Below are 18,508 nucleotides of genomic sequence, written 5' to 3'. Positions count from 1 at the left end.
TACTATAATTAAAAAAGAAAAACCCGCAAATGTTAAATCAATTTAGAAAACAGAGGGCTTAAATGAAAGTGGATAGTAAAATACATTATTAAACTTGAATTAAATGCCACATAAGAGTATGAAAACGTATTTTTAGGTCCATAATTGGAGAACAAGATCAGTACACCTCCAGAAAAACTTTGTTTAAAGACCTTAAAACCCTTGAAAGGCTTCAAATTGTTGACATTTTTTAAAACCCAACTTAAAAATGTTAATTTTCACTTAAAATGGCTCTTTTCTTTTTTTTAAATACAGTACATCTATTTCTTTTTCTTGCTCTGATTGGAAGATTAGATTTTAATTTAATGTAAGTAAATAGATCTAACCTGCCCTACTGGTCACTTTTCTGTTTTCATGTACAAATTAACTTTTGCTGCATTTTGAGTGTGTTATGTAACGTGTAAATCCACATCTCCATGCTCTGTTAACTCTGCGAATGATTTGCAGACATATTTTTCCCTTTTCCCACTTAATCTAGTACTTATTTCCTACTTCATCTGTCCATTCGTGTATAGATATTGCAATACATGCGTATGTAACGGTCAATATTTTGTAAAGTTTGACTGCAATTTTAGGTGTTTTTCAGTCTATAGGGAGGTCCTGCTTCACAGTTCTAACTGTTTGTAAGTTGGAATTATTCTTACAGGCTGAATGAAATTCTAATGTAGCCTAATTTTTATCCACTCCGTCTCCATGTTGCAAAAAAAATCCAAAGAAGAGTCAAAAGTACAGTTTAATACACTGTGGATCATCTACCAGGCATTTAAAATGGTTTAAATGAGGGGTGTCGTTTAGGAAAATTAAGCATTTATATAAAATTATTTATAAATAGGAATTTATATAATATATAATTGTTTAAACAAACTCCTTTTCGGAATTAGTCCCATCTGATTTATGATTCCAGTGAGGAGGAACATTTTGCTCAGAATTACAGAAAACTTTATTGAAAGCAAAAGTAGGAACTGGAGTTATATTAAAGCAAAACTAAGAAGTGTTACTAGAAAATTATCCATAAAATAAAATAAAATCAAGCCTTATTTTGGCGCTTTTTACACTGATGTATGACCAGAGCAAGACATAAGAATAGAAGATAGTGGTAAAAAATAACTAAGATTTTGTCTGCCTTTGCACTTCCCTACAACTCCCACCTCCGCTCTCTCCAGGTCTGGTCCTGCCCGCGGTCTTCCTCATGGCTGTCACTTATGCCGGCTGTGACCACGTCCTCACGGTCACCTTCTTCACACTCTCCTCTTCCTTAGGGGGGATCAGCGCCCCCGGAGTGTACATAAACCAAATAGACATAGCTCCTCGGTGAGTGTCATCCATCTCATATCCAAAAACCAACAACTTGAGGGGGAATTAGAGTCACAAATTAACCTATTAAAGTGGTCGCTGTTAATGAATTCTTTTGGTTTCACATCATTCATAAATTAAACAGGAAATGGCTGTTTTACTCCTCTTTTGTGCTGACAGGTATGCAGGATTTCTTCTGGGAATTACAAACACGTTTGGTACAATTCCAGGCGTTTTGGCGCCTATTGTGACAGGATACTTCACAGAAGATGTGAGTCTCTTGAAATGATGAAAAGGAAACTTCCAGCTCCTACTGCACGGATGCATCTGCCTCCTTTATTTGTTTTTGTCACAATAATTATAGATTTGTCCTCACTTGTCTGATGCTCCTTACTCTCTTCTGCTTGACAGCACTCTCTGGCGGGCTGGAGGAAAGTCTTCTGGGTCGCTGCAGGGATCAACCTCGCCGGCGCCATCATTTACTTGCTCCTGGGCACCGCGGACATCCAGCCGTGGGCCAACACTGACGAGGAGCACGTGCAACCGCAGAAAAGGAGGAGCGGCTCCATTTCCTGATAGAACTTCAAACCACAGAGTGTCTTGTTCAAGCAGAAACCTGAGCTCTACCTCTTCATCAATTACGGACTGTGTTCATCTGATACTCATCATTAGGATCTAAAGGAAACTTTTCTGTTCTGGGAAACAAAATCTTTACTTTTTTTTCCCCATGTTTGTTACATTTACACTATTTTATGGTAATCTGAAAAAAAAAATCATCACACTAAAAAACAACATCCTCTCCACCAGTTTTAATTCAAATTACTAAAATAGCACTCTAAAGAAACCAAATACCTCAAGGTTTGCAAAATATTAGCTTAAATTGGAACATTTAAAGGAAAAAAAAGCTAGAACTTATTAGCCTTTGTAATGCACATGTCTGATGTTCTGCATGGCATTAACACTAACATGAACCAACCTTTCAACGGATGAATATATGAAATGTATCTTCATATTTATTGCTCTGCCATTTCTTCCTGTATGGATGCAAGCACCTCCTTTAGGTTGGTTTCTCCTTCTAAACATTTGACATTTCATTTTCAGCTAAACTTATTTTGAAAAACTCAACTTGTTTTGCATAAAGCATCATATAGATATAGTGTAATTTCAGAATATGTTTTCTTCTTTACTCTGAAGCCTGAAAGGCTTAAGATTCTTTTTTTTATTGTCATGACAACTCTGTGGGAACTTTGCTGTTATTTTGTGACTGATAACCTGTGATTTTTGCACTGTTTAATGTGCAGTTTCTCAGGTGAAACCAAAACAAAAAAAGTGCAATTTTATGTTGAGTTTTTAGAACTCAAATCCTAAAACTTAGAGTGAGTAGACTCTAAGTTTTTACATGTAATTTATCTAATTTAGATAGATGTACTGTATTGAACCCATGAAAAAAACTTTAGACCATGTGTGTCCACTTTGTTTATAAGTGTTTGTTTCTGACCTTCTATATAATGTTCTTTAGGACCAAAAGAAGAAGCACTTATGACTTCTGCAAATGAACCAAATGCCTTATATTCAACAGGCGTTTCATTAACCTGTGCAACAATATATCCGATGAGATTTGTGTTACCTAATGCACTTTCAGCTTCTGGTATGATGACTTTCTTTGAAACAGATTTGTGGTGTTTCTCATGTATGATTGCACTGGACAGTCATTATGTGGCCTTAATTAAACCTATTTTTTTCTTACCACAATGATGATTGTTTTTATAAAATCTCCCAGAGATCTCATCTCTGACAACTTGTTACATCACATCATGATTTTATGAAAAAAAAATAAAATGAAGCAATCAGTTACCTTGTCTTTGAGAATCATTACTGTAAGTAATTCCTGTTTTCTGTTGGTGTCCAGCCTTTAAAGGAAAATATCTTTAACATTTCTGCCATTAGAACAAACAAAGGCCCTTTCCAAAATATAATTTTATAGAAAAGTGATTTCACTTCCATGATTCGATTCAAAACAAGTAAACTTTCATAGAATATTGATTTGGGGCCTTCTGTTTAATTGACTTAAAGAATCTGGGCCTACAAAATGATCAGTTACTTGCAACTGTTCCAGGTATTCTGAAATTCTTTAGGTCGTAGGCAAAGTTGGCGAGGTTTGTCAGAACCTGCTCCTTTGCCTCTAATGACAACAACAAGAGAACATTAAAAAAATCAGACTCAAACTCTATTAAATTACATAATTATACTGGACACACTGACCAAAACAAAGACCTCAAGTAATGTCGATTTTATCCACCAGAGGGCGCAATTAAACAAGAAATGTAAATATTTCTGCATTAAAAAAAAAAATCAACTAACTAAAATATGAATTTACATTACACTGTATAAAAAGGCTGCAAAATCCTATTAGAAAAATCATTAAAAGGCTTTTATTATATTTGGTTTTACATTTTTTTACACGTTTAAATGTAGTTTTTCAACCCTATAGTTATTAAGAGAAGACATTAATGTTCCTGTATTGTTTGTTTTTTCTGTGTAATCCGTCCGTACTGTTAATTTTTTTTTTAATACATTGATTATTTTACATGTTCAGAGCATATTCGTGCAAAAGAGGCATGTCTTGTTTGTTTTACGCGACGTAACCTCAATGTTTATGCACTGACAACAATATTTATTATCAGTTGAAGAATATTTGTTATAAACCAAAATTATTCTTGTTTTTTTTTTTGTTTTTTTTTTTCTAAATCATTTTACAGCAGAGCTGTTTACCTTCACTGACTGTATCCTTAAACTATGTGACAAGAGCCTGACAATATTCAAACTTTCAGTATCGTTTTGTCTTTTTTTAAGACAAATGAAAAAAAAAAAAAAGAGTTCTCAGCATCTATGTTATAGAGACACTGACATATTTACTCTGGTTGGAATTTGTAAAAAAAACATTTTTAATTTCTTGAATTTCTTTAATTTATTTTCTTCTTTTTTAAGTAGGCTACCTTTGTTAACATGTAGCAATTATTCATACAAGGGTCTTACTTTCTTTTCTCTTCTTTTCATTTACTTTGTAAAATGAAAACCTAATAAAAAAATTTACAAAAAAACAAAAGTAAAGGAAAAATATATATTCAGCTAAAATGTTTAATTAGTAATATCTTCACCTGCTATTGTCTTTTTTTATCCTTTCGCTCAAAATATAGATACAATCAGTTCAAAACGCTTTTTTTAATCTAAAGTTTGAATAACTGCCATTATTTAGAGAAACCAAACTATTAACAGATAATTTGGTAATAGGTTTATTTATTGTTTTTATAAATCACAATTATGCGTTCGAGGCAAAAAAAAAATGTTATAGTTATTTGTACAGGCCACCAACAAGAAGAGGGGTCCAAAGCAGTTAAAATTTATTTTTTCCATTGTTGATTTTATTTTATTTTATAACCACCCTGGCGTGCTTAAATGGTTTTGTATGTTTGCTTTTTGATTGTTTGGGGGGGAGTGTGTTCAATTTTTTTAATCTTTATTCTGAATTAAATTATTATAAACATTTTTTCCATTTACCATCAACGCCCACTAGATGGCAGAAGAAAAACATTGAATCCACAGACTTTGAATCTAGTCGTCAACAAAACATTAAAAATGTTTTTATTTCTACACTTTTAGTTGTTTTCATTAATAATAAGTAGAAACTTTCTTGTTTGTATCAACCCGGCTTGTGAAGTAATCTTTTTCTTGAATGGGTAAATTGTGGGTGTGCCGCCGGTTTCAGCCACCATGCTGGAACTTGCATCAGATATTTTCTGAATAACCCGGATGTTCTTGTAAATTCCCTGGGTCACGTCCGTCACGTCCCGGCTGTAAACCACACACTACCCCACTGTTATTGACTCACAGTCCTATTTCTATATATTGGTTTGATACAATACGAAAAAAAAAATACTTTTCCATTTATATATATATATGTACTTTTCATAGTATTAAATGTTGAATATTATTCAATGACGAATATTGATCCTTTGTGACAAAAGTTTTTCCAAAATACAATAAAAAGATATGATCACAATGTTCTCTTCTGTATTATTATTAACTTCGTTATTAAGGAAATGCTGAATTTAGTTTTGTGTTTAGTTTTATTCTGAAAACAGCCTTTTATTATTCCTTAATTTATATTTTGGCCCCAGTTAAATTGAGGAAAATATAATTTTCATATTTTATGGCATATAACTAACGTTTTTTTATGTTGTAAAATATTATTATGAAAATATGACATGACTAAGACAGCACAAGGGTCAGATTTGATTAATGCAGGGCTCTCTTTTAAGAATTGATTCCAATGTTGCATTAAAAAAAAGAAAATATTAGATTTGTAAATTTGGCAAATTACAAAAACCTGATGTGTTCAGCTTTATGCTTATACATTTCTTTCTTAAACAAATTATGAGCTCAAGAAAGGTGTACAAAGCAACTAATTTTCATTCAGTGATTTAATAACAAAATATTGGCCTTCTGAAAAATGTACATTCAAGGTTTTAAAGATAAATTTTCAATAGTTTGGGTGTTTAAAAATTAGGTGAAAGAACTGCAATGATCAACAAATTTTATGATACATTCAATTATTTGGATCACAAAAAATGTAACTAAAAGAAGCTAAATAAATTGTACAAAGTAAATGTTCAAACAAAGCAAGTTAGGTTAAGTTTTTATGAATTGCCATTTTTTTTTCTTATTTAATGGATTTATTTAACAGTATAAATACAGATCAAAATAAATGTACGTGTCTGAGTTTTTAGATTTTCAGGCCTTCCGTTGCCATAGTGACTGCTTGTGCCGGGTGACTCATCAGTGTCAGGGATGGCAGCCGCCCAGCTGGCTCAATCACATTCTGCGACTTTCACATTAAGACTCTTTTTTTCCTCCACGGCACTCGATTCTGAATCATGACGTGAAGTGGGAGCACAGCTGTTGTACTTTGCTCATGTCGCTTCCTGCACAATCATCAACAGGCTGAGCTTGATGAACTGAACTGAAACGCAGCTCAAATTCCATCATCGCCGGCCTCCTGTCGGCAGCAGGGAGACCCTCTACCTTTAACAGAACCGTTGTCTTTTTCCAAAAAGAACTAAAAGCTGATACTATCACAAGTTTAAGAGAAAATCTGGATTTTACTCCTTCAAAAAACATTAAAAGCACATCTACTGCTTTTTTGAAACATTCAAATTCCTCTGTAACACTGCAGGAAAATCAATTTCTGCTTTCCTTTATTTATAGTCTTTGACAAGCTCACTATTTTTGAACCATCTTGTTCACTGTCTCACTCAGAGGATGTGACATTTACAAGCCACAGATGTTAGATCTGGTCTGTTTGGAGTCCTCAGATGGCTGCTTGAGCTTCAGATCATCTGACATTACTTTAAAACAGTCTGTTATCTAAAATATGAGAGCAAAGGTGGTGAGATCTTGATCCAGCCAGCTGAACTGTGACCTAAAGTGGCTGAAAAAACAGGTCAAATGTTTTTTATCTGGATCAGCCTGAGAGCACATGAATCTCTGCCCAGATTTTATACTCAACACTTCCAATAAAATCAGTCAACAATTTCCTAAATAACCTTTTGTTTTCATTTGTTTTAAATCGAGTCAATTCTTTGCTTCAGATATATAAGCTGTATGTTCTGTTTTATGTTGCTACAATTCGATATCAAAAGTTGTAAAAGATGCTTTTATTAATGTAGATATTTATCATAGAAACGTACATTTTTTTCACTGATCTGGCATGGTTTAAGCCAGACATGTCCACAGTCCGGCCATGGACCGGAATCAAAATTTCCACAGGTTCCCCCCTAAAATCAATAATATTAGCACTTTCTAAAAAAAGCTTTGTTTCCAATTTATTGATTCCAGGACGAATAGTGTATGGTCTTTATTCTCTAAAGATGTGAGCTCTTGTTTGTTTATTTGTTTTTGTTGAGTGGTTCAGGTGGTTGAGCAGGCCAGTCAATAATTGAAGGATCATTGGTTCGAACCCTGTTCCCCCCGGTCAATTGTTGTTGTGTCCCTGAGCAAAACGCCTTACCCCCCCATGCCTATAGGGCCCCCTGCGAATCGGAAACAACTACTGTGGTAATACAATTGAAAATGTGATGTGGCTACGTTTAAAATGCACTGTTAAAAAGTTTTGGGGTGTTTTTTGTTCTACGTGAAGAAGTTGAAAGTATACCATTGCAACAACATTTCCATCAAATAGTTATTTTGTGTTTCAAGTTAGAAGAGTTCCAAAAACTCTTGGCCCCACACCAAATTGGGCCATCCATCTAGCGATTTTCTAAATCTGTTTGGTCAAAAACCCAATCAATCATGGACACCCTTGACAGGTTGCTGGTCTGTCACGGGGCCACAATCACAGACCTTTGCACACACATTCACACCTGGGACAATTTAGAGTAACCAATTAACCTACGAAGCATGTTTTTGGACAGTAGGAGGGAATCGGAGTCCCTAGAGAAATGAATGAATAATTCATTTCTAATCATTCAAATAATTGGTCAAATCAAAAATGTTTTCAGACAAATGTGTCCCAATGTAACTGAGTAAACATACTGTCCCTGTATGCCAAATGTGCATATAAACGTGATACTAAGGGGGAGTAAGACTATGGTACTTGAATGACTACTTTACTGAGAATTACTCAGGTTAGTAAATGTAATTCCTCAATATTCACTTCTGGGTTTTATTATGATTTTTTGAAAGAATCAATTCAAAACACTAAAACCTAAATCACTCCAAAGAATGAAATCATTGAACAAATGAAAAAGCTTTAATTCTTTCAAACAATATTTCAAAACAATTGAAACATCTATAGCCTTTTGACAACAGATATAGGTTAATTTATCTTCAAAAGAGAACCCATCATGTGAATCCAACCAGTGTTTGGGATCACTAATATTTCCCCTCACTTTACTTACAACTTTAAATAAACAAGTAAAATATCCCTGTGACTACATCCTGACTCTGTATAGTTTTTTTGATCAACATTTTTCAGCTGCATCAAAGCATAATCCATTTTTTGCTTTGGTTTTTTGCCTCTTTTCTGTTGAGCTGACTGCTGGGACATCATTAAGACTTAAGGTGGTGATTCCTCCAGGTCCACAGACTGAGCAGGAGAAACTCGTTCACGGCTTTATTTTTTTTTGGTTTGCGGATGAAAGCTGAAAAGCTTTGGTTGGGTTTCTTGACTGGCCGTCATCCCAAACTTGACTGACAGGTTTAAAAATGTGTTTAAAACACAGCAGAACTTGATCAGTCAGTCTTGAAGTGAGAAAAATAGGGGATTTATTTTCATGTACCACTCCTTTGAGCCGGTTGTTCCACTCACCTCACTCTGTCAGTGTTTGCTGAGTAACGCTCAGTTGAGGCTCAGCACTGAGTGAAGGCAGCAGCTGCAAAACTAAAGAGGCTCTGGTCCCTGATCTGCAACCACTCGGTGGAGCTCGGTGGAGGGATGTCAGCTGCTTCACTGCTGCAGTAGTGATGAGGGAAAAGCAATTTGACCTCCTGACCCTCGTGTAGCATCCTCAGCATCTATATGAGATGTGTAAGGTCCAACTCCACGATTATTTTATCCAAAATCAATTTAAAAAAATTCTAGGACATAGTTTCTCCAGGGGTTTGTCTTTGTACAAAGTGAGCCTACCCTCATTTCCCATCATCCCTTTGTTTAGACTCTCTCATGCTAGTTTACGGCCCCTCATCACCCCAAACTCACATTACTGGTGCAACAAAAATGTGGAGTAATATTACAAGTAGATGCATCGGAATGAAGCAGAGCAGGGAGCTTGTGGTCCTCACAACATATTTTCTACATCACAAATACACTTTTTTCCAAAAGTATTTTTCCATCTGCTCCTGATTCGCAACAATTTGAATACAGAAATACTCAGAACTGAAGTTTTAATCTTAATTATCTTTATATTATGTTCTCCTAAGCGATAAAAATGATACAGGAATACGTTAAAAACAAATGTTTAATCAGAGTGGGTCTTTAATGTGCAAATGTGACAATATATGTTGGTTTCTTTTTTAATCTTCAACAGATTAAAAATCATTAGTGTTTAGCAAAATCAACGTGTTATTACATTTTCTTTGCAGCACTTTTAGCCTTATCAAATGCCAGGAATTGAGTCTGGAGGGTGGGTGACCATCTGCTAGTCTCCAGAACAGCAGGGGTCCATGCTTCACACTCTGTAAATCTCTCTCAGATTGAGATAATCTAATTTAGAGGACGACTTGTTTCAGTCTTACCTGCAGGTAAATGACCAACCATGGCCACATTTGGAAAAAGAAAATCCTGTAGAATTTACATTAAAATGATCGATGGTTTCTTCAAAAACTTGATTTTATATATATATTAAATTTGTTGATTTAAAAGAGAAATTACCCCTCAGATTGAGACTAGCTGGTCATTTTTTGTTTCAGGTACAGTTTTATCCTAATTTTGAGCCATTAAAATGAATGTTTATGGAGTGTATTTGGAAAAGTTTGAGTCAGATGACTTTAAAAACTGTAAAACCGTTCATTCATGTGAGTTTTTTTCCCACTTGTTTGGGTTTACAGAGTCGGTGTTTGGCGGATGAGGCGCCTCATCCGGCGGCGTGCTGACGTTTTTTTGCAGGAAAGTGTGTGATTTGCGGGGTTTGCACCGGGGAGGGGGGCGGAAATACAGGCCGCCTCCCAGTCCGTATAAAAGCTCCCAGTCCTGCTCCAGTCTTCCTCTTTCTGTTACCTGGCTAGGGGCAGCAGCTTTGGCCGTGAAAACCCAGAAACACCGGTAAGTTCACAGCATTTTATTTTTAAGCTAGCCAGGGAAGCCATTTTAGGCTTGTTACTTTCGGTGCCTAATAAGCTAAGTTGCTATTTTTTTCTGTTAGCAAACAACGTAAAAAAATAAAAGCTTCGGTTATGTAATTCGATAAGAACTTCTAGAATTTTCAACTGATGTTATTGAATTAACGAAAATGTTAACCCCTCGAGATGTCGGTTAATATCAGTTAACACGTTTGTAGTTCTTTTACGCTAATTAAATCGGGAACAAAAGCGGTTAACGAGTCAGGAAAAAAGGCTGACTGGTAAGGAACAAAGGAGCTCAGGAGGACAGAGAACCGAGGATGCTTGAATGGCATTTATCCCCTCTCCTCCTCGGAACAACTGGACTGATTCCTAGGCGACAGGTGTTGGGAGCCTGGACACCAGCCTCTAAATATTTGTCGATCTTTGTAACTCTATCCAACGTGGCTATGGGAGTAACACGTGTCTTGGCTAGCCTGTGGCCGAGTGGGGCCTAGTAGCGGCAGAAGCCACCGCCTATTGGCGGCTTCAACCTTGACTTAGTTGTTATCGAGTGAAATATTGTTAATATAAAGACTTTGTGAATAAATATTCTGTTTTTATGGAGTTAAAATGTCAATGTGGTGTGCTTTGCGACCTTCGTGGAAATAGCAGTGTTATAATTTGGTCGCTTGTCACGTGGCTTCACATGAATTCTAGGGAACAAATTCCTTCTAAAACGTTCGCCGCCTTTTTTTTCTTTTGGAACAGAAACATACAAAATGGGAAAGGAAAAAACCCACATTAACATCGTGGTCATTGGCCATGTCGACTCCGGCAAGTCCACCTCCACCGGTCACCTGATCTACAAGTGCGGAGGAATCGACAAGAGAACCATCGAAAAGTTCGAGAAGGAAGCCGCTGAGGTAAGCGTTTGGGCTTTATTTTTTCTTATCTTTTGAGCCGTTAGTTGGGCCCAAGATGGCGGCTTAAGCGTGCCTCCCCTGAGCTCAGCTGCCCGGCACGAGGGTGTAGCTGCCGGGTGCGCGCACGCTGGGAGGAGTCTGATGACGCGCAACGCTAATGGTGACGATGCAGTTTTTCAGGATTAGGTCTCAGTACTGCAAGATGAAAATGAAAAATTCAAATGTTAAAGATCAAAAGAAGTATGAATAAATATAGATATTAAAAAAAATATATTTATTTAAATGACTGACTTAATTTCTTTAATATAGATGGGTAAGGGCTCCTTCAAGTACGCCTGGGTGTTGGACAAACTGAAGGCTGAGCGTGAGCGTGGTATCACCATCGACATCGCTCTGTGGAAGTTTGAGACCAGCAAGTACTATGTGACCATCATTGATGCCCCTGGACACAGAGACTTCATCAAGAACATGATCACTGGAACTTCTCAGGTGATGATTTGTGACACTAACTTTACTTTTTCTGCATTTATTAAATGTGAGTGTTTAACATCTGTGCTGTTTCCATTCAGGCTGACTGTGCTGTGCTGATCGTCGCTGCTGGTGTTGGTGAATTTGAAGCTGGTATCTCCAAGAACGGGCAGACCCGTGAGCACGCCCTGCTGGCCTTCACTCTTGGAGTGAAGCAGCTCATCGTTGGCGTCAACAAGATGGACTCCACCGAGCCCCCTTACAGCCAGGCCCGTTTTGAGGAAATCCAAAAGGAAGTGAGCACCTACATCAAGAAGATCGGCTACAACCCAGCTGCTGTTGCTTTTGTCCCCATCTCTGGATGGCACGGAGACAACATGCTGGAGGCCAGTGACAAGGTAAGGGATTGGAATTTGTCTCTGTGATAGAGTTGGCTGAGGTCACGGCATTAAAAAAAAATTATTTTTGGTTTGCAGATGAACTGGTTCAAGGGCTGGAAGATTGAGCGTAAGGACGGAAATGCCAGTGGAACCACTCTCCTGGAAGCTCTTGATGCCATTCTGCCACCATCTCGCCCCACCGACAAGCCCCTGCGTCTGCCCCTGCAGGACGTCTACAAAATTGGCGGTAAGAACATTATAATAATCTGGAAACTAACTTCGTTCAACTTCAGTGGGATTAAATTCTATAAATCACCTTCTCAGGTATTGGAACAGTCCCCGTCGGTCGTGTTGAGACTGGAGTCCTGAAGCCCGGCATGGTCGTCACTTTTGCTCCTCCCAACCTGACCACTGAGGTCAAGTCAGTGGAGATGCACCACGAATCTCTGCCGGAAGCTGTGCCCGGTGACAACGTGGGCTTCAACGTCAAGAACGTGTCCGTCAAGGAAATCCGCAGAGGATACGTCGCTGGTGACAGCAAAAACGACCCACCAAAGGCCGCCGATAGCTTCAATGCTCAGGTTTGTGCTGTAAAACATAAGGTTGTCTTCAGTTGGTGTTTGACAGCAGCTAACATTAATTCTATTGACAGGTCATCATCCTGAACCACCCAGGCCAGATCAACCAGGGTTATGCCCCTGTGCTGGATTGCCACACTGCTCACATTGCCTGCAAGTTCAACGAGCTCATTGAGAAGATCGACCGTCGTTCTGGCAAGAAGCTGGAAGACAACCCCAAGTTTGTCAAGTCTGGAGACGCTGCCATTGTCAAGCTGATCCCACAGAAGCCCATGGTTGTGGAGCCCTTCTCCAACTACCCTCCTCTTGGTGTGTTTCTCACTCACGTCCACCCTCCTAGAATGCTCAGTGATTGTGTCTAATGTCTGCTCAACCTTCTTCTCTTGTAGGACGTTTTGCCGTGCGTGACATGAGGCAGACCGTGGCTGTCGGAGTCATCAAGGCCGTCGATACCAAGGAAGTTTCTGGCAAGACAACCAAGGCTGCAGAGAAAGCCCAGAAGAAGAAATGAATGGTCGTGCAGGATGCCAAACAAGACGTGTGCCGGCAGCAGCAGGCAACTGCCTCCCATGCATCTTCTTCCCATCCCTGGTTATCTACTCTGAGGCATAGTTCTATTCTCAAGGACTGGCTTATGCTGATTAAAACCCATCGCAAAAGTTTTCGCAGGAAAAAGAAATGTGGCATAGTCGTCTAACTGAATCACAGGACGGTGCCTCTTTAACTTTGAATTTAAAAAAAAAAAACTGTTTCATTGTTCAAATGCCACAAGTTGATTGGAACAGAAGCTGCTGGTAACTAATAAAATAAATGTCTTTGAAAAAATCGCAATAGGCTTGTCTGTATCCTTCAGTGCAGCAGTTGGTGTTGGTTGTAGCAGTGACAGGCGGTCTCTGCCCTGCAGCTGTTTTAGTCCATGCTATCCATGTCCAGTGATGCAGTCCCCATCCAATCCCTGCCACAGGATTCATTTGAGCCCAGCCAATTGTACCCCGTGGTGCAGTGGACACCAACCAGAAACTGCGCTGCCCTCCCTCTTCTGCTGGTGTATAAAAACTCCACACAGATCCAGTTCTGTCCTTTTTTGCCTCTGTTAAAATCAGGAACGCCTTGATTGTTGCTGGACTGAAGGTTTGTTAGTTTTGGAATGTGAAATAAGGCTCTGGATTGTGAATTTAAGAGTTTTCCTTGTTGCATGTGAAAACTTTATTTTGTGGGGGTTAAGTATACCGCATTTTATTTAGGAAACTTGTTAAAAATGTTGAAAACTGCATGTTCTTTCAGAGTGTAATGGTCAAAACCATTTTCTGCCAGTCACGCCTGTCCTTCAACAGCGTGAACGCGCACGCCTTCCCTTCATGGCCGAAGTACTCCACGCAGTTAACATGGCGCCCGTGCGCAACATGGAGGCTGTAAACCGGCTTTCTTCCTGCACATCCGCGCGATGCCGGCAGTTCACCGCGGGGGCGCGTATTGCAGATTAAATCGTACAATTTATAAAGAAACGATTAAAGGTCCAACTTTACGTCACTAGCATGATTGACGTTAAAGGCTGCATTAAATACCGGAACTAACTTGTGTGCCGCGGAAAGTTTTCCCCAAAAAAACAAAGTAAAAGACCACTTCCTGTTTCATTAATTTTCTTAAAATGTGTACCTTGAGACGTAAAGTACATTTCATACATCAGAAAAAAACAACACGACAAGACTTTAATGAAATGTTTGTCTATTTATAGCCGGAAAGTCAAAATGGGAAAGGAAAAAACCCATATTAACATTGTGGTCATTGGCCATGTCGATTCCGGCAAGTCCACAACTACCGGCCACCTGATCTACAAGTGCGGAGGGATTGACAAGAGAACCATCGAGAAGTTTGAGAAGGAAGCCGCTGAGGTTGGTTTCTGACCCCCCCCCTTTTTTTTTTTGGGACAAACCGCATCATAAATGTGAGGGGAGGACACCCCTGCTCGCAGAACAATACTGCCATCTGCCGGCCGAAACAGAGTATTGCACATTATTATCTAAGAGTGAACTTTTCTAGACCTAATTGAGTTTATTTAAAAGCTTTTGTGTTAAAATATTGGAAAGCACTTTGATATATATGGTAGCTAATTTATAAATTTCTATCATAAAATTGAAAATATTCTATTTTTAAACAAAGGAGGAAGTGCAAAATACATATGTCATTGCATTGAAACGTTCAGTCTTATTCTGGTGCATTAAATTGAACAGATGGGTAAAGGCTCCTTCAAGTACGCCTGGGTGTTGGACAAACTGAAGGCTGAGCGTGAGCGTGGTATCACCATCGACATCGCTCTGTGGAAGTTTGAGACCAGCAAGTACTATGTGACCATCATTGATGCCCCTGGACACAGAGACTTCATCAAGAACATGATCACTGGAACTTCTCAGGTATGCTTGTTTTGTAAGATGTGCTTATTTAAAAGATGATTCCAGAATCATACAGGGTGAACCTTTCCACCTGCAGGCTGACTGTGCTGTGCTGATCGTTGCTGCTGGTGTTGGAGAGTTTGAAGCTGGTATCTCCAAGAACGGGCAGACCCGTGAGCACGCGCTGCTGGCCTACACCCTGGGTGTGAAGCAGCTCATCGTTGGCGTCAACAAGATGGACTCCACCGAGCCCCCTTACAGCCAGAAGCGTTTTGAAGAGATCACCAAGGAAGTGAGCGCCTACATCAAGAAGATTGGCTACAACCCTGCCACCGTGGCTTTTGTCCCCATCTCTGGATGGCACGGAGACAACATGCTGGAGGCCAGTGACAAGGTAAGGGATTGGGATCTACCCAAATCCACCTTCAAGAAGTTTACTTTGGTGACCAAATTATTATGCTGTCTGTTTCAGATGAGCTGGTTTAAGGGCTGGAAGATTGAGCGTAAGGAGGGAGGAGCTACAGGTATTACACTCCTGGAAGCCTTGGACTCCATTCTGCCGCCCAGTCGCCCCACTGACAAGCCCCTGCGTCTGCCTCTGCAGGACGTCTACAAAATTGGCGGTAAATGGAATTAAATCAAAAACATGTGATGCTTTTCACACAAATATCAAGTTAGCAGTATTTTTTTGTCTATAAATGACTGAATCTTAATATTAAATGTTTATATGTAAGTGATATAGTGCAGCATATTCAAATTTCCTACAGATTTACATAAAAAAATGCATAAAGCAGTTTGTTATTGCTTTGTGCTATTTGTGAAAATATAAAGAAAAACTAAGTTTGAATATAATATTCTTATTGTTTTAGATAAAAAAAAATAAGTTCTTGACTTCCAAGTATTTCAACCCAATAAAGTTTAGAAATATCTTATTTATTGAATGGTTATATGCACTTCATCGCCCTCTAGTGTTCGAAAAAGTAAAAAAAAATAGACATTTGATTAAAAGTTAAATTTTGATTCATATCTTTAAAGTTATAATTTAAACAGGGGTTTTAGTGTTTAGTAAAAGTAGACTGAAGAAATTCGGATGCCCATTTAAATTTAAATGAAGGCATTTTCCTCATACAGTTTGATAGACAGCAGCTTTTTTTCTTGTTTATCATGCAATGATCTAATACAAAAGTTTTTTTTTCAAGTTGAATCACAAGGAAACTAAGAAAAACATTTAAAAGACAATTTATGACTATAATCTTACTAATTTTAAGCAATTTAAGATTGTATTAGTTTGGTCTAAAAATTCCATGGATTGGGGTTATTCAAACAATGTTTATGTCGTTCTGTCTCAGGTATTGGAACAGTCCCCGTCGGCCGTGTTGAGACTGGACTCTTGAAGCCCGGCATGGTCGTCACCTTCGCTCCTCCCAACCTGACCACTGAGGTCAAGTCAGTGGAGATGCACCACGAGTCTCTTTCTGAGGCTCTTCCCGGTGACAACGTGGGCTTCAACGTCAAGAACGTGTCCGTCAAGGAAATCCGTCGTGGAAACGTGGCCGGCGACAGCAAGAACGACCCACCACTGGCAGCTGAGAACTTCACCGCTCAGGTGGGCAGTCAGAGAAAGGATGTCAGAGACTGTGAAGCTACACATGACTTCATTGTCCTAAACAAAAGCATTTCTGGTTTCAGCTGACTTCCAAAAAGCCAATTTAATCCTTAGATTATAGTATTTCTTTTATCTAAAGATTTAAACATTAATAATCTGATTGAAGATTATCCATCCATCCATCCATCCAGTTTCGTGACCGCTTCTGCCCTTTCAGGGTCGCGGGGGTGCCGGAGCCTATCCCGGCTACTGATGGGCGAAGGCGGGGTACACCCTGGACAGGTCGCCAGTCTGTCACAGGGCCTCAATCACACACACATTCACCCTCACATTCACACCTAGGGGCAATTTAGAGTCACCAATGAACCTATGAAGCATGTTTTTGGACGGTGGGAGGAAGCCGGAGTCCCCGGTGAAAACCCACGCATGCACGGGGAGAACATGCAAACTCCACACAGAAAGGTCCCAAATCCCCCAGCCGGGATTCGAACCGGGGCCTACTCGCTGTGAGGCGAGAGCGCTAACCACTGCGCCACCGTGCAGCCCCTGATTGAAGATTATTAAGTGAAAAAGATCATGTTTTGATCACTCCTGACTTAAGATTCAAATCAGGAAAAACTGATTCAAAAGGAGGAAAAAACATGACAAAAGCCAGAAAACAGACAGCAATCTAGCAAAGATGTCCTAAAAATTGGATCAATTTTGTAATTTTATCAGTGCAATGGATCAGATTTGGTCAATAACATGATTAGCTCTGTGATTTTCCCCAAATTTACAGAAGTGAAAACAAAAGAAACAAAAAGTGCATAAATGTAAGAAACTCCTCCCTTAAATTTTTTGTCCTTATTATTTTTAAAAAATATGAAATTCTCATCAAGCTATTCAAATTTCTATAATTATTTCTTACACCTGTAATTGTTAACTTTTTATAAATAAAGATTTAGGCAATTTTTAGAAACCTGGGACTCTGGAAAATGCTTATTTGGTTGTTTTTATGCAGTGGAGGATTTAAAATCTGTCATGGTGTCTTTAAGGTATAACAAATGTTAAAAATAAAAAATGCATTCGTGCTTTTCGTCTTATGTCTGACTATACAGCTGTTTTATTTAGTCTCTGGAGCCATCGTTCTGAGTGCCTCCCCTCCTGTGTGCAGGTGATCATCCTGAACCACCCCGGTCAGATCGCTCAGGGTTACGCTCCCGTGCTGGACTGCCACACTGCTCACATTGCCTGCAAGTTCAGCGAGCTCAAGGAGAAGATCGACCGTCGTTCTGGCAAGAAGCTGGAGGACAACCCCAAAGCCCTGAAGTCTGGCGACGCTGCCATCATCACCATGGTGCCTGGAAAACCCATGTGTGTTGAGAGCTTCTCCCAGTATCCTCCTCTGGGTGAGTCAGTTATTTATTTTTTTGATGATGTTGAAATTTTTTTTGATGTAAACTTTTTTGGATCCTCTCTGAACGTTTGCCTCCTCCTTCCTCTCCTCTTAGGCCGCTTCGCTGTGCGTGACATGAGGCAGACGGTGGCCGTCGGGGTCATCAAGACCGTGGAGAAGAAGGCGCCCTCTGGCGGGAAGGTCACCAAATCTGCACAGAAGGCTGACAAGAAGAAATGAAATGACGTGCAGGACACCCAACACAAAATCACGTCTCAGCAGCAGGGGGCCACGCCGGGTCCCTCTTCCCCCCGCCACCTGGCACTGTTTTCCCCGAGGCACAGCTCTCTACTCAAGGACTGGCTGATGCTCATTAAAGCCCACCGCAAAAGTTTCCGCAGGAAAGGAGGGTTTGTGCCTTTACCAAGAAGCTGTGATCTCAACTAAATTCAAACCGTGACAATAAAAATCTCGTACATTGCCAAATGAAAAGGTTTCTCTTGTTTTTTGTGTCTCCAGAAAATGCAGCAGTTTTAGATTGTCATTGTTGTTTCTGATTTTTTACATTTTCCCAAAATGTTTCATAGAAAAAGTTATTTCAAGATAGTTAAAACAAACCGTCAAAACAAAAAGGTGGCC

The 18,508-nt window shown here is 39.1% G+C and overlaps 3 protein-coding genes across 4 annotated transcripts in view; all 3 read left to right on the top strand.

The window, feature by feature from the left end:
- si:ch1073-513e17.1 (sialin) overlaps positions 1–3,084 on the top strand; it is a gene marked incomplete in the record, with an annotated part of 8,996 nt that extends 5,912 nt beyond the window's left edge. Inside the window, 3 exon segments of the mRNA XM_024297450.2 lie at positions 1,203–1,350; positions 1,513–1,603; positions 1,744–3,084. Coding sequence (XP_024153218.1) covers positions 1,203–1,350; positions 1,513–1,603; positions 1,744–1,908 — 404 coding nt within the window.
- A 6,826-nt stretch (positions 3,085–9,910) lies between these two features.
- LOC112136893 (elongation factor 1-alpha) lies at positions 9,911–13,329 on the top strand. 2 transcript variants are annotated; one of them, XM_024258883.1, is made up of 8 exons: positions 9,911–10,150; positions 10,918–11,072; positions 11,382–11,561; positions 11,642–11,938; positions 12,017–12,167; positions 12,245–12,501; positions 12,573–12,807; positions 12,888–13,329. In XM_024258883.1, the coding sequence occupies exons 2-8, from the start codon at positions 10,929–10,931 to the stop codon at positions 13,007–13,009; spliced, it is 1,386 nt and encodes a 461-aa protein (XP_024114651.1). In that variant the 5' UTR covers positions 9,911–10,150; positions 10,918–10,928; the 3' UTR covers positions 13,010–13,329. The 2 variants fall into 2 exon arrangements, with proteins under 2 accessions (XP_024114651.1, XP_024114662.1); XM_024258894.2 differs by lacking the exon at positions 9,911–10,150 and adding an exon at positions 10,425–10,448.
- Positions 13,330–13,473: 144 nt separating this feature from the next.
- LOC112136886 (elongation factor 1-alpha) lies at positions 13,474–18,361 on the top strand. Its single transcript, XM_024258869.2, has 8 exons — positions 13,474–13,629; positions 14,234–14,390; positions 14,730–14,909; positions 14,986–15,282; positions 15,361–15,511; positions 16,238–16,494; positions 17,648–17,882; positions 17,985–18,361. Exons 2-8 carry the CDS (start codon positions 14,247–14,249, stop codon positions 18,107–18,109), a joined length of 1,389 nt encoding a protein of 462 aa, XP_024114637.1. The 5' UTR covers positions 13,474–13,629; positions 14,234–14,246; the 3' UTR covers positions 18,110–18,361.
- Positions 18,362–18,508: the final 147 nt, after the last annotated feature.

The sequence above is a fragment of the Oryzias melastigma genome, linkage group LG11 (assembly GCF_002922805.2).
Source record: "Oryzias melastigma strain HK-1 linkage group LG11, ASM292280v2, whole genome shotgun sequence".
NCBI classification, from domain to species: domain Eukaryota; kingdom Metazoa; phylum Chordata; class Actinopteri; order Beloniformes; family Adrianichthyidae; genus Oryzias; species Oryzias melastigma.
The sequence above is the reverse complement of the archived record's forward strand: the minus strand, read 5'-3'. Positions and strand labels throughout refer to the sequence as shown.